The following is a 16,814-nucleotide window of genomic DNA, read 5'->3' on the forward strand; positions in this document are numbered from 1 at the left end:
AAAACATCTATCTGTTTTCAACATAATAATTACAATAATTGACCAGCAAATCAGACTTTTAGAATGATTTCTGAAGGATCATGTGACTGGATGATTGATGCTAAAAATTCAGCTTTGAAATCACAGGAATAAATTACATTTTATATTCAAATAGAAAACAGTTATTTTAATAATAGAAATGTTTTAAAATTTTACTGTTGCTTGTTTGCGTGCTGTACTTTGGATCAAATAAATGCAGGCTTGGTGAGCAGAAAAACAGCAGAAAAACATCAAAAATCTTACTGTTCAAAAACTTTTGACTGGTAGTGTATTTTATTATTGTTTCTGGAAAGCCAAAAATGCTGCTTATGAAAAAGATTTTGCAGTGCTGATGGGTAGGGGAGGCACGTGGAAATCTGAAAGTTATCCTGACCGAGGAAAACCAGGAATAATGGAAATAAACTAATAAAATGCATTCAGAACAAAACATTACTCCAACCTCCCAAGTGATGTTTGGTTTTTTTTTTAGTTATTTGGTTTACAATGATTTTGTGACTATAAAACACAGTGGGCATAGTGAGTCATTCACCGTCTGTTGCATCAACATTTTAGGGGAAATAACTTCCACTAACTGTGACACACTGCACACAAACCAGCGTGACATTTAACTTCAGATTTCTGATAAACACCAAATTCCAGTTTCAGACAAAAAACAGAAAAGCTGGATGATAAATGCCCTTTACGGGACTGAAAGAACAATACGTGTAACGTGGAGCAAAAAGCAGCAATAAACTACTGGAATAAAAGCCATTCAGTGAGCTGCTGTGTGACTGCAGGAGAGTGTTGGGTTCCCATGGTGCATGTGAAAAACAAGTGCCATGAGCAGTGAGCAAAACACCCAGGAGCTGTCAGAACAGCATCACTCAAGAGTTAACAGCCTGTGTTTTAGCACCACTGCAATCTCAACCACAGGTTGGCATCACTCAGAAGGGTGTTACAGAGAGTGCGCATTAGTTTATTGGGAAGGGTGGCATTTCTGGAGGAAGGGTGGGAACTTCTATCACACACGCATTTGTCTAATCAACCCGAACCCTTACGCAAGACAGTTCTGTGTGTGCTGATTCTGCCATAATATGAAGCCAGAGCTGTCAAAGTCTGCTAGATTACTGTCCCATCTGGAATCACTAGAATAGCTGTATAAAGGGACATTATATGATTCTTACTGCGGAAGCAACTATAATAAAAAAGAAGTAAGAAAACCCTTAAGACCCAATAAAATCAAAGTTTGGTGGCAAAAATCATTTAAAAGTCTAGTTAAAAAAACACAGACGCCAATGTTTTGTTTTAATAACATCTATATTATTTTAAAAAATGTTTATATTTACAGTAACTAAAAGTTTGAAATACGAACAGTAATAAAATATATAAAAGCAATATTTTCCTTACACTGTATATAACAGCATTAATAAATATTTTGAGGTTTCTGTTTTCATTTTAATATTTTAATTGTAGTGTAAGCTTTATTTTTTTGTTTATTATTATTGTTTTTGTAATTTATATACATATATATAAATATGTGTGTATGTATAATAATATGTGTTTACTATATTATATGCGGTACACTGTATATATATATATATGCAGTTTACCGCATATATTATAGTTTTTTGTTTATATAACATAATTTGTTTATAATACAGCATTATTTTAGTGCAAATTATAGTTTTATGAATATTTTGAATTAGTTTCTGTTTTTAATTTAATTCTAGTTTAAGATTAATTTATTTTTTAATTATTATTATTGTTGTATGTTTTTGTCATTTATACATATAAATAGAAATATAGTGTGTGTACACTATATTATTTTATTTCAGTTTTTTCAAATTCAGTTGTTCAAATAAGTTAAACTTAATGAAAATGTTTATATGTATACATACACATACACACACACACACACACATATATATATATATATATATATTTATATATATATATAAATATATATATATATATATATGTGTGTGTGTGTGTGTGTGTGTGTTTAGTTAATGTTTATTTTATTTCAAGTAAATTTTTTATGGTTTTAGTTTTAGCTTCAGTTAACTATACTAACCCTGTTGTGTTTTTGTCTTTTTTTTTTTTTTTTTTTTTTTTACCAATTAATAATTAATAAATGCCATATTTTTTAATAGAGGTGAACAACATAACTTTTTACATCCAGCGCTAATCTTGCCTTATCATGTAAAGGTCAAATTATTTGATATTTTTAGCCTTGACTCACAATCATGAGAGTCTGCAGGTGTCCCCTCTATGATGTAATTTCCCTGTAATATCAAATATGTCCCAAATACTAAAATAAATCAAAAATAAATTCTTTTTAATAGGTGATTGAATGAGGCTTCATACAGTATCTGGCAGTTTATAAATAACAATTCCCAACTCTACTCTACAATTCCCAACTCTTTGCATTTTTAAGCAAGGAGTCATAATTGTCCTCAATCTGTAATTGTTGACTTCCCTCTGGCTTCGGGAATCAAGTTGTGTCCACAGAGCTGCTCACGCAAAGGGCAGTTGACAAACAGTGCCTACCTTTGCAGTGCGTCACACGTCGCATCCCTTTGTGAACGTACAGAGACAAAGACAATCACGTAAGACAGCTGATGGAAAGACAGATCCCTATTCATAAGATCCCAGCTCACCATGTCTGGGTAATTACTCTACGAGCTCCCCCGGGATAGTCGTTACATTCGCCAAGTGCTCTATTTTACAAATCTACACTGGTTAATTTGGTGTACTGTATATTTAACATCTGGAATAGCTGTTTGATGACCTCAATTAATCAGAGTTTGCACAGAGTTAAATACAGTAACTGGGTCACATACAGTAAGAAACATGCAAATGTCGCCTTCAGGCAGAACAGCTTGTTTTATTCCGCCTCATATGGCTGCACACACTGAATGCTCTGCTTTTACACTGACACCAAATCAAATTTGTTCTGACGTTCCCAACGTGCTGCTGAATTCCTTTGTATCTCTTTCAATAAAACGCGCTGCACAGCTTCTGACCAGAACCGATGCACAATGACTATAAATGCCTGTTGGACCTTGAAAATTTCAAGCTTTTTTTCTTTGAAAGATCTTGCTTTCTGCACTGGGAGAGTAATTAACATAATTCTTCAAAGACTTTCTATGCATAATAACTATACTTAAATAATAGTAAATATTAATTCTCATTTTTTTATACTACCAGAACTTATTTGCTTTGTGACCAAATGCATAAATTATACATTTAAACAGAATATAAGTAAAATGAAATAAAAACTCATAAATAAAAAAGGAAATGTTTCTGGTAAGAGATGATGTGTTACTGACAAAAAGAATAGCAGATAACTGAATGGTAAAATTAACTGAAACAGATTGTACAGTACAATATACAGTAGACCAATGCAGTGAAAATGACCTCCATGAGCCATGACTGGAAATCACACAAGCAGGAATCTCTGAAATATTCTTAAAGGGACAGTTTACCCAAAAATGAAAATTCTGTCATTAATTACTCAACCTCATGTCATTCCAAACCCATAAGACCTTTGTTATTTTTGACCTAAGATAATTTTGATGAAATCCAAGAGCTGCATAAATAGCAATGCAACTATCACATTTAAGGCCCAGAAAGGTAGCAAGGACATTAAAAAAATACATATGACATTAGTGGTTCAACCACAACTTTATGAAGCTACTAGAATACTTTTTGTGCACAAAGAAAACAAAAATTATTACTTTTTTCAACAATTTCTTCTCCTCCATGCCAGTCTTTAACATGCATTCAAAATCTGTTACATGGACTATTTCAACAATGTCCTTATTACATTTCTAGGCCTTGAACGTGTCAGTTGTGTTGCCATCTATGAAGGGTCATAAAGCTCTCGGATTTCATCAAAAATATCTTAATTTGTGTTCTGAATATAAACAAAGGGCTTGTGAGTTTGGAATGATGTGAGGGTGAGAAAATAATGACAGAATTTTAATTTTTGAGTAAACTATCCCTTTAAATGACTTTCCCTTAAAGGAGAAGTCCACTTCCAGAACAACAATTTACAAATAATTTACTCACCCCCTTGTCATCCAAGATGTTAATGTCTTTCTGTTCTCAGTCGTAAAGAAAGCATTTTTGAGGAAAGCATTTCAGGATTTTTCTTCATATAATGGACTTGATTGGTGCCCCGATTTTGAACTTCCAAAATGCAATTTAAATGCAGCTTCAAAGGGCTCTAAATGATCCCAGCCGAGGAAGAAGTGTCTTATCTAGCGAAATGATTGTCATTTTTTTTCAAAAAATAAAAGTTTGTATACTTTTTAAGCACAAAAGCTTGTGTAGCACAGGCTCTGGGATGCGTGTTCACGATGCTATGAATTAGTAATGGGTCGTTCTTGAACGATTCTTTCATTTTGAACGGATCTTTAATGTGACTCGGGAAGAACGAGTCGTCTCGGGGAGTGATTCCTTCAGTCGCACATGCACAACATCCTATTAGGTTCTGTACTGGAATTAGTTCACCTGTTTTGAGTCTTTGGGTTTTTCGAGTCATTCGTTCATCTTATGGGGCTGTCACGTGATGAACAAACAACTCAAACCCGAAAACTTGTCAAATAAGAGGTGAGGTGAGCTAATCATAGACTAAAGACCCAGGTAAACAATGAATTAATCTTTTCTGTTTTTTATAGCATTACAGTTTTGTCTTGTTTGTAGTGTGATCAACGTTTGTGTAAGCAGTAGATGTGTTAGGGAAGTAACGCATAACATTTTAATTCTATTTTGCTAAAATAAACGAAATGAACGAAATGATTCGAAAAGAGATTCATTCATATTGCTGAACGAGACTCAAAGGTCCAAGTCGGTAAAATGATCCGAACTTCCCATCACTATTACGAATCACGTCTAAGTTCATCGTCTGTGTACTCCAGCTAAAAAAGGTAGAGTATGGCGAAAAACTTTTTTATTTTCTCCTACAACTTCAGAATCATCCGACATTGTTGTAACTTTTTGTTTGTAAATAGCGTTTGACTTACTTGCACTTTCGTAGTCTTTGCGCGTTCACTGTGTAAACACTACAGAGTTCTGGAGTGACCTTTCGACATGATTCAATAGTACGTGAACGCGCATCCCAGAGCCTGTGCTACACAAGCTTTTGTGCTTACAAAAGTATACAAATTTTTATTTTCCGAAACAAATGATGATCGTTTCGCTAGATAAGACACTTCTTCCTTGGCTGGGATCATTTAGAGCCCTTTGAAGCCGCATTTAAACTACATTTTGGAAGTCCAATCAAGTCCAATTATATGAAGAAAAATCCTGAAATGTTTTCCTCAAAAACCATAATTTCTTTACGACTGAAGACAGAAAGACATGAACATCTTGGATGACAAGGGGGTGAGTAAATTATTTGTGAATTGTTGTTCTGGAAGTGGACTTCCCCTTTAATTCACCACAGTCCCATTGTAACATCTGTCCACACTCTAATTGAGCTGCACTGCTGCTAAACAAAAGGACGTCTGGGTGGTCAGCCATTTATTTTGAGGACATGTATTTGGCAAGAGTTAGCAGAGTCTGTACTTTCTGTAAAGTCTGGTCAAAAAGAACAGTAATAGTATAATTACTGCTTGTGAATGAGCCAGTCTTGGTTCAGAGACACATACTGTAACACATGGGGACAGGACACCTGACTCTTACCTGCGCTGAAAACAGGCTCCCTCTGTTTGCTGCAGGAGGTGAGAAAGGAAGAAAGTCATCTAAATGTGCTTGTGTAACGTGCGAGTGTATGAGTTGCTCTTATTCAGTCAATCACATGGGCATAAAAGCATATATACATATTAATTCACATACTTTTCTGTGGCTTTCTTGCCACTGGAGTTGCTCCCTGTGGAACCGGCGCGTGTGCGATTGCTTCTGGAGTCACCACTGTCTTTTCTGTTGTTGGGGCCGACTTGCTCGGATGAACTTGTTCTCTTCACAGTGCTATTAATGATAAAAGGCAAGACATTAATATGTGTCTTTACTGTCACTTTTGATCAATGTAATTCATTTCCTTTGTATGGCTTAAATTAATGTAAATGATGTTTCTTACTAAAATACATAGTAGAAAACCTATCAAAGATTAGCAATATTTTAAAAATTCACATCGTTTTATACATATTTTGGACTACAGGGGGCAACATTATTTTGATGACGAGAAATGTCTGCACTTGGTGAGCTACTGGCGCTACCTGTTGCTATTTTTACTGCAACACAATTCGGAAAATAAAATATTGATATGATAATCACAGCTACTGAAAGACCTTACAGGTGGCAATAGATATAAGCATAGGCTTAAACTAAATGCCGTACCATCGATTTTTCCCCACAAGGAGTCTAAACGTGAAATCCATGCTGAGAAACTCATGACAAGCATCTGCATGTTTACATCCAGTCAGGATGGCATCTAGCGTTTCTTGTCTCTGCCGTTTGTAAGCTCTTTTAGTAGCTGTGGTCTACTAAAAGCCTCAAAGGCATGAGGGCTAAAGTCTAGAGAACAAAGACGCAGGTCTTTAGGAAGTTTTATTCATCCACAGACATTCTCATTCTTTTCTTCTCTTCTTATCGCTAGGAAAGCAGCGAAGATTTACATCGCTTCTGTTGTTGCCCTGAGACTGAAAATTACAACCAAAAGCCAGACAATGTGGCATCGTATCAGTATTTCATCAGTTGTGTTGTGTTAAAAAAAAAAAACAGCAACAGGTAGTGCCAGTATCTCACCAAATGCAACCATAGCACGTCATTGAAATAATGGCGCCACCCATAGTCCAAAATATGTATAAAACGATCTGGATTTTTTAAATAACGTAAAACTTTCATGGGTTTTCTACTACATATTTCAGTAAGAGACATCATTTATGTTATATTAAGCCATACAAGTCTTAATACCCAGAGTTCCCTTTAAAAAAACATTAAAGCTGCAGTATTTATGTATATAGTTGAACTGAGTGACAAAACATTTGTGTATTTGCATCAGCTTGCATCTGTCTCCAAATATAAGTTAACTTTCATACAGCCTAATTTTCCTACAATAGACTGATCCTCAAACAGGAAGCATAAATGTAAACATTCACACAGAAAAAAAGGAAATGGCAATGTAGAGATAATACTGGTGACAGCCAATTATAACAGACATTCAGCACTGGCCTTCCCCAAAGAGACACAGCAAACAACCATTACATATTCCAGAAGAAATGTGTTTTTTGTGCATATTTTCTCTGTGACATGTTCATGCCCTGATTTGCTGTGCACTAGAAAGGGGTGAATTGAGACTGGGTGCCCTTTAAAACTTGTCAACAAAAGAAAAGACCCCATCAGCAGTCCACTGGTTGCCAGGCTCAAGTCTAATCCAGACTGCAGGGCTAAAGTTCATTTGGCCCAGGCATTGGCGGATGGTGTTATCCCGTGTTAAATAGGCTGCAGGATCTTCATGCTTTGTGAGGCTTTTTGTCAATAATGGCACTTCAGGCATACAAGCAAGCGGGTATAGAGTTAGTCTATAGACTCTCGCTTCAAGGCATGATGGGAAAAGAAGCTTTACAGGCTGTAATGAAAGAGTGCCTGAAGAGAAGCTAAAAAAAAAACCCAAATGTCCAAGCTAAAGAGTGCCCAGTTTCACAAGAATCAAAGCAAAGCTTATCTCCCATTGCAGTGGTACTTCCTGTGAGATCTCCAAACAGCCTCCACAGAATATGGAACAAACTGCAGCTGTTAAGCTGTTGAATAATGGTTTGAAAACAGACCCTTAAAGCATTTTTACTCTAGAAATACCAGTAGCCCACAGCACTTTTAGAAGATTGCAGATCCTGTAGGCAAAAAATATTCTCACCTGTAAGGTGGCCTTAGAAGAAACCTGGGCAGAAGAGACAGACTAGAACATGTAACAGATAGGAAGAAGAGAAGGGGACAGAGAGGTCTCACAGGATCACAAATACAGACAGACAGTTGACACTTACAAACAAAGACACTTAGGGGAAAGCAGGGGATGCCGGATGGGTTTGTGTCTCGTAATCATAAACCTCTGTTTATTCATTAATTTGCATGATGTGGCCATTTATTAAACAAAGACACGGTGCTTCGCAGCTGGAGGATTCATGAGAGTGACTGTTTTTCCTCATTGCTTTTTCTCATTGATTTTCATAGTGACACGAAAATAAAACTGCAGAAGCATTTTCATGGCTTCCCGCTGTCATTATAAAGATTTTACATTAAAGAAAAACATATTTCTGGAAAATATAGCATAAAGTTGCAATGTGACATACAGCATAAAGTCACACAGTGAGATGCACCACCCCTCAAACGTTTTGGGTCAGTAAGACTTTTTTTTTAAATAAAATTAAAACTTATATTCAGCAAGGATCTATTAAATTATTTTTTACTGCGGACAATAATAACTAATATTCTGACAAAACTTTTTTTCAAATTTAATTCTTTATTTCAAATAAATGCTGTTCTTTCGAGTTTTCTATTAATGACAGAATCATGAGGGAAAATGTATCACTTTTTTTAAAAAAGCATGAAAACAGCATATTAAAATGGTTTCTGAAGGATCATGTGACACTGAAGACTGGAGTAAATACATATTTTAAAATATATTAAAATAGAAAACAGCTATTTAAAATCATAACAATATTTCACAATATTTTACTTTTTACTTAATATTTTACTAGAATAAATGCAGTCTTGGTGAGCATAAGAGATTTCTTAAAAAAAAATGTAAATCTTAACAACCCCAAACCTTCATGGTCAATTGTGAAAAATTAGGGTGCAATTATAAGAAATTAACCCACACTGTGGAAAATAAAGTTTATCTGCCACCTAATTCAAAAAGCTTATTCTCAGTTATCTAAAACCTAGGCGTACTGCATTGCTTCCCACGTCACATCTGACACAGCTCACTTAAGAACCTCTGTCTTTCAGGTTTAGTGTTGCTTATCATGAATTGATAAAGACGTGTGCTGACCTTTATGAGACAAAACCTTGCACTGTTATCTTGTGTGTGTTCCTGCACTGGATGGAAATCTATTATACCGAAAGATGATTCAGCACAGCACAGAATGCACACAATTTCATCTTTACTAAAGTGGACTGACTGAGAATGATTTTAACATTTAATCTAATTACAAAACAAAAAGGACTAAGACTTACGTCAATTATGGATACACTACATGACTTTTATACACTAAACGACTGAGGCTCACACACTAACATACTTAGCTGTGACTCGTTTTGAACACAACAAACTCACAAAAATATATGAGAGACATGACAAATGCAAACATATTGTAAAATCAAAATGTTTTATATCCTCAGACTAGATGAAATCAAAGTCTGAAGCTAAAAACGTTGCCTGTTCTCATCATACATCACGCTTTTTTTGTGGAATCAGCCTTTAGTCTATTACCTTTTGGTTGCTGGTGAGTTGTCTTTCTTGGAGCTGGAGGGGGATGGCAGTGTGCCGCCCTTCTTAGGCAGGACAGTACCGTTATTGACCGTGGGTCTCAGGGGCAGGGCTGCAATCATCGGTCTAGCTGAAAGATGGAAGGACACATGGGGAGAATTACACACAGCGCTGCTATCAGACATTTATTTTCTGTTCTTTCCATTCTTTTTGTTCTTTTTGTAAACTAGCTCTACTTTATGTCAAGCTTTACGTTCTCTAAGGCTCAATGAAATCACTTAACAAGCACAGTTTTTTCATATTTTGATGTATTACCTATTAAAACTCATCCCTGTTTTTTAAATGGCCAAAAGCCTGTTACATCATTGTCAAAAACAATCATTTAATACTTTGTGGAATGTGGTTTTAGGGGAGAGACATTGTAATTCTAGCGATCATCTGATTGGACAAAAATCTGTGTAGTGCAGGATGAGTCATTAATATTCTTGTGTCATTGTCCAAAAAGAGCAAATTGTAAATGCATATATCTGATAAAACTGAATTTATTTTGTTAATGGGTATATTAACAATTAGATGAATTCAAAGCTAACACACACAGACAAAAGCCACAAAACTCTCATTTTAATTTTAAGTACACTATCAAAAGGTTGGGGTCATATAATTTTTTTTTTACTTTATGATTTAAAAAAACATTTCTTCTTATTATAATGCTGAAAACAGTTGTGCTGCTTAATATATTTGTAGAACTGATTGTAAAAAAATTTACAGAATTAATAGAATGAATAGAAAGCTCAAAAGAACATCATTAGAAACAGAAATCGTTTGTAACATGATACACTACCAGTCAAAAGTTTTTGAACAGTAAGATGTTTTTAAAGAGCTTTCTTCTGATCACCAAACCTGCATTTATTTGATCCAAAATACAGCAAAATTTTAAAATATTTTTACAAATTAAAATAACTGTTTTCTATTTGAATATACACTACCGTTCAAAAGTTTGGGGTCAGTAAGACTTGTAATAGTCTTTAAAGAAGTCTCTTATGCCCATCAAGGCTGCATTTATTTGATTAAAAAATATAGAAAAAAAACAGTAATATTGCAAAATGTTTTTACAATATAAAATATAAAATATCAGCTGTTACTCCAGTTTTAAGTGTCACATGATCCTTCAGAAATCATTCTAATATGCAGATTTATTATTAGAATGATCAATGTTGGATAATATCAACAGTTGTGCTGCCAAATATTTTTTGGAACCTGTGATTTTTTTTTTTTCAGGATTCTTTCATGAATAACAAGTTTAAAAAGTACAGTGTTTATTTAAAATATAAATATTTTATAACAATGTAAATTATTTATTATTAACTTTTAATAAACTTTTAATTATTAACTTAATACATCCTTGGTGAATAAAAGTATTAATTTCTTAAAAAAAAAAACAATAAAAATGTACTGACCCCAAACGTTTGAACGGTAGTGTATGTTAAAATGTAATTTATTCCTGTGATCAAAGCTACATTTTCAGCATCATTACTCCAGTCTTCAGTGTCACATGATCCTTCAAAAATCATTCTAATATGCTGATTTGCTGTTCAAGAAACATTTTTCTATTATTATCAACATTTAAAACAGTTGTGTACATTTTATTCAGGATTCTTTAATGAATAGAAAGATCTAAAATCAGCATTTATGTGAAATAAAAAGCTTTTGTAACATTATACACTATACCACTTGTTTTGTTTTTGTTTGAGAAATTATAGAAATTAATACTTTCAGTTAGCAAGGATGCTTTAAATTGATCAAAAGTGATGATAAAGACATTTATAATGTCACAAAAGATTTCTATTTCAGATAAATGCTGTTATTCTGAACTTTCTATTCATCAAAGAAACCTGAAAAATTTCTACTCAGCTGTTTTCAACATAATAATGAACATGTTTTTGAGCAGCAAATCAGAATATTAGAATGATTTTTGAAGGACCATGTGACTGGAGTAATGCTGCAAAATTCAGCTTTGAAATCACAGGAATAAATTACATTTTAAAATATATTCAAATAGAAAACAGTTATTTTAAATAGTAAACACATTTTAAATTTTTACTGTTTTTGCTGTACTTTGGATCAAATAAATGCAGGTTTGGTGAGCAGAAGAGACTTCTTTAAAAAACATTAAAAATCTTACTGTTCAAAAACTTTTGACTGGTAGTGTATCTGACAAAAGTGATTTTTGACAACATTTATGGCTATATTACTGACCCCAAACCTATGAACAGTAGTGTATATATTTAATGCATCGCATAGTAAACATTTCCAGATGTCAAATTCAATCAAGAGGAAGAACTAGAACAGAGCAGTGACCACAGAATTCCAGAGCAGGATTTTCTGCTTCCTCCGACAGTCCTGCAATAGGTTGAGCCACGAATGGACTCCATTAAAATGCAATTGTGGTTCACAGAAGTCTAGGAATGTGAATATCCCTTTGTGCAATTCAAGTACTTAATAGTGCATCCACACCTGCAGTCTAACTGCTGATGGAAAAGATTTTTGAGATTCTTTATTTACATTACCCTATGCGTCTGCATTATTAAATATTCATCACAGCAGAGCTGCCTGAATGTGTTATGACTGCGTAGGCAGCGGGACAGAAATACAGTAGAAAAAAATAAAAGAAAGAATGAGGCGAAAGCGCAAGTGAGAAATAGAAGAGGATTTTTTTTGTTTCAAAGAGATCAGCCTGCACAGAGCGTCAAGGATTATGCAGAAGTAAAGCATGACTCATCTCGCACACACTTCAAACAGGCGGAGGAACGGATGAAGTGAACATGAGCTAGCTGAACTACAATGAAATAAACCTTTCTTTATTGGTTTTATGTTTCTTGGACCCCAGGTTGACATTTGGTAGCACAAATCCATGCAGTCTGGCTAATTAGCGTCTGACATGAAAGCAGGAAGCGACTCTAATTATCCTACAGTTCAAAGGATTGTGTGGATTTAGCAAAGCTTTGTTAAGCAATCACAAAAAATCTAGATATTTAAGGCGACAAAGTACTTTCAATGTTTGTTAGACCAAAATGAACCTCATTCTTGAGTTTTTTCATGGTCTCTCATTTTTGAGAGATATTACAATACGGAGCTTGTCAGTCTAGCATTAAATGTAATTAGGACTAGAGTGTTTGTTAAGCACACTAACAAGCATCTTATAGTGTTAATCTCACCAAACTCAAAAGAACCAGACATATGTGAGACAAAACTACACGAATGAAATCAGGGATGCACAATATATCAATGATCATAAAAGCATATTTGTATACATTTTTTTATCTGTTTGATTAGGTGACATTTTTTGGAATCTCTTTAAATGAATGCTGTCTTTAAAAAACCCTTAAATTATAAAATAAAAATGTAAACCATAATCATTAAATTGGTTATAAGTCATAACAGAAAAAATAGTATGTTAATTAAAATTAAAGTAATTAAATAATTCATTGTTTTATTTGAACTAATTTGAAAAGAGTTTTGTATAAGATAAACTAAGCTTCTCTAAATTAAATCTAGTAGATTAAGCATTAACCTCTTTACAGATTTCCTGTTACGTAACTCATGATTTATGCTAGCGATGCTGAACGTTTAATAACAAACGGAGTCGCTTAAATACCTGCATCTATATAACAGCACATAAATAAACTATTGCTGTCAATGGATTTAAAAAAATTAACTAATTAATCAAACATTTTTTCAGAAATGAATTACGATTTATCAACGTTTTTAAATATACTTATATATTGCAATAATTTCACATTCAATCTTGTTAATGTGGAAACAACATAAAGACAGTATATTTTTAATATTTGTTCATTTTTGAAGGTAAGTATCACTGATACCAATATTGGTGATGTCTCTAAATCGTTTTTTTTCTTCATATGATGTTGCTAAAAAGAACATTATTTTGTGTATTTGGTGTAATGCAATGTGTTTACACAGTTTGTGGTTAAAAAAAACACATTAATTTCCACATACTGTACATTATTGTTGCTCCTCTCTGCCCCGCCTTTCTGAAATGCTTTTCAGAAGCTCATCGTTCTGAAAAGCGCGGTGTGCTCTGATTAGCCAGCTATCTGGTGCGTTGTGATTGGCCGAATACCTCAAGCATGTGACAGAAATGTAATGCCCCTTACCATGTTGTGATGCCGTGTCCCGGAAAACAATAAAACCCATTATAAATGAGGCATTTGTTGCATTTATAAATGAGGACATAATTATGGATTATAATGACTTCTTTTTACGCGTTGCATTGTGCTGCGCTGCGTAAACATAACACTATGTCTGCATTTGTGATCGTAGAAACAACAAACAAGCACTACTCTACGCTGCTCAAAACTCGCATTTGAATAGTCAGTAGCAAATTCTTTAAAGGAGAAGTCTACTTCCAGAACAACAATTTACAAATAATTTACTCACCCCCTTGTCATTCACAATGTTCATGTCTTTCTTTCTTCAGTCGTAAAGAAATTATGTTTTTTGAAGAAAACGTTTCTGCATTTTTCCCGATATAATGGACTGATATGGTGCCCTGTTTTTGAACTTCCAAAATGCCGTTTAAATACGGCTTCAAACAATCCCAAATGCGGTTGTAAATGATCCCAGCTGAGGAAGAAGGGTCTTATCTAGCAAAACGATCAGTTATTTACATTAAAAAAAATACAATTGAAATACTTTTTAATCTCAAACTCTCGTCTTGTCTTGCAGTCCTTGAACTCTGTGTATTAGGGTATGTCGAAAAACTCCGTATTGACCGTATTTTCTCCCTCAACTTCAAAAATCATTTCAAAATCATCCTAAATCACTGCAGAAATTCCCTCCCAGTCTTTGCAAAGTGAACATGCAAAAAAGATCAAACACCCTTAACAAAAAAGGTAAAACAGCGATATAGGACAATTTTGAAGTTGAGGGAAAACATGAGATGGGAGTTTTTCGACATACCCTAACTGTCATGAACTGGAACAAAAACAGACCAGGCAGAGTAAGACAAGACGAGCATTTGGCATTAAAAAGTATATCAATTGTATTATTTTTATTAAAATAACCGATCGTTACGCTAGATAAGACCCTTCTTCCTTGGCTGGGATCGTTTACAACCGAATTTGGCATCACTTGAAGCCGCATTTAAACTGCATTTTGGAAATTCAAAATCGGAGTACCATATCAGTCCATGAACATCATGAAAGACATGAACATCGTTGATGACAAGGGGGTGAGTAAATTATTGGCATATTGTTGTTCTGGAAGTGGACTTCTCCTTTAAATATAAAAACGTACTTACAGGCTGTGAGTCAGAAGCACCAGACTGTCCTCGCAAATTTGGAATTGCCCCACTTTATAACAGCCTTTGTGTACAGCTGGCATTGTAGGCTACTCTCCCAGGTCCAGGAAACAGTCCTCAATAAAATGCGCTGCACACACTCGAATATTTGCATTGTACTGTTCTGGAACATTGTTGTACATATAACTTAACCACTGTTTCTTAGTTGTGTCCTCATTTGGAAGGCCAATACTCTACGGCATCTTCACAACATGGAGGTGGCTTAAACAATACTACAGCGAGAATAAAAGTTACGCCCTCTTTCTTTGAGTATAAATTCGGGCTGTGTTATGCAAACTTTCCCACACTGTGGCGTCGACATGTTGAATTTGAATGAGCTGTTTTAGGAAGGCGTGGCTGAGTCTTAACTTTTATAAAAAATATCTCTGTGGGTCTGGGACTTTAATCTAGCTTTTTAAAGATCTTATATATGCAAAAACAGCGTGTAACACTCCAAAGACAAAGGATCATTTTGAAAATGTTGTTGTGTATACGTGAAACTTATTAAAACACAAAGGGAAAAACTTTTCCGTTTTTGACTACTAAAGACATTCTGCGACTAAATAAACACACTAAAAAAAGACAGAAGCGGCATTTGTGTGTGGGGTGGCCAACCCTAACCCCGCCCCTGTGTTAACTGCATTAAATATTTTTAACATTCTAAATTAATCACCTCCATTAACGCGAATTTTGACAGCACTAAAATACACATTGCATTAAAATCTAATATTAAATTGCATATGAATAAACACTCAATATATCAACATGCTCAAGTTACAAGCAAATACCAAATCTGATTAACATTTAAAATTAAGCCTACTGATCATGGATTATAAATATCAGCCAACATTTCTATATCAGTGCATCCCTAAGTGACACATAACTCAAATAAATCTCAGTCCTCAGTGTTCATGCATTTCTGATGCATGGGGCACAACACATTTCCAGTGAAGTGACTAAACTGTCCTCTTTGTGTTAGTAACTCCTGACAAGTGAGACATGAGCCCCACTGCCTACCTGGCTTCCCAACACCGCTGTCAGAGCAGGGAGAGTCTCTCCTCATTGCTGCTTCTAAACACCCTCACAGTATGAGAGAACAAGAGGACGACAGGAAAGTAGAGAAGAAAGGAAATGAATAGCAATAGGAGAGAAAACTGCGGTTGGAGCGTGGATTGGATGGAGATGAAAAATAAGAAATGGCACACAGGTGGTTCTGTAGAGATTTGTTTTTCAGTGAGGCTCAAAGAAAATGCTGAACTTGTAGCAAAGCAGCTGAGATCGAACGCAAAGCTGAAATAAATAAACAGTGCTATGTGGAAAGCAGATGAGGTGACAGAGGGTCTGTGTGGTACCTTTGGTTGGTCCTTTCCTGCTGAGCATGGCCTGCTGCTCTTCTGAGATGTTCAGTCTCCTCACCACGTCAGCCAGCGCCGACTTGAGCAGCTGAATCTCATCCTCCTGCATCTGAACCCGCTGCTCCAGAGAGGCGATCCGGTCCGTCACCTCCATACTGCTCGCCGCCGAGGCACTGTCATCTATAAGACACAAAAAAATGCTCAAGTATATGGAAAACTAATGCGTAAATAATACTGGAAAATTTTTCATTTGGTGTATCTACCAAATTCATAACAGTTTTAGTACCAATCTGAGTACCAAAATAGGGTTATTCAAAAGTGTTCACCATAGGTGCCTCAAAGAACCATTATTAAAGGTGTCATGACATGAGAAATCAAAGTTGCCTTGATTTTTTGGCATATAAGAGATCTTTGTACCATTAAAACATCCTGCAGGCTTAAAACGTCCTCCTCATTACAAACAAAGCATTTATTTATTCAAAGTCCATAAATGGCTTGTTTGGTTCTGAGGTGCAAGGTGACATCACCCAGGGACAAACATTTGCATCCACTGCCCCCTGAGTAACACATTGACGAATAGTCATCTTCTCACCATAAGCCCCGCCCACTGGCATTCAGTAGATTAACAGCTGATCACTTAAAGGAGAAG

At 35.0% G+C, this 16,814-nt stretch overlaps 1 protein-coding gene across 10 annotated transcripts in view; it reads right to left on the minus strand.

The window, feature by feature from the left end:
* The window catches only part of eml1 (EMAP like 1), a 70,420-nt gene that overhangs the window by 15,641 nt on the left and 37,965 nt on the right, over positions 1 to 16,814 (minus strand). For 5 of the 10 annotated variants that reach the window (XM_051132828.1, XM_051132830.1, XM_051132827.1 and 2 more), the window contains 7 exons: positions 16,163 to 16,345; positions 15,828 to 15,881; positions 9,455 to 9,581; positions 7,880 to 7,921; positions 5,863 to 5,994; positions 5,710 to 5,738; positions 2,569 to 2,595 (listed from right to left, as the gene is read on the minus strand). In XM_051132828.1, coding sequence (XP_050988785.1) covers positions 2,569 to 2,595; positions 5,710 to 5,738; positions 5,863 to 5,994; positions 7,880 to 7,921; positions 9,455 to 9,581; positions 15,828 to 15,881; positions 16,163 to 16,345 — 594 coding nt within the window. The remainder of the gene's footprint in view (positions 1 to 2,568; positions 2,596 to 5,709; positions 5,739 to 5,862; positions 5,995 to 7,879; positions 7,922 to 9,454; positions 9,582 to 15,827; positions 15,882 to 16,162; positions 16,346 to 16,814) is intronic. The other 5 variants (XM_051132829.1, XM_051132833.1, XM_051132831.1 and 2 more) reach the window with 5 other exon arrangements.

This window comes from Labeo rohita, chromosome 17, assembly GCF_022985175.1.
Source record: "Labeo rohita strain BAU-BD-2019 chromosome 17, IGBB_LRoh.1.0, whole genome shotgun sequence".
Taxonomy (NCBI): domain Eukaryota; kingdom Metazoa; phylum Chordata; class Actinopteri; order Cypriniformes; family Cyprinidae; genus Labeo; species Labeo rohita.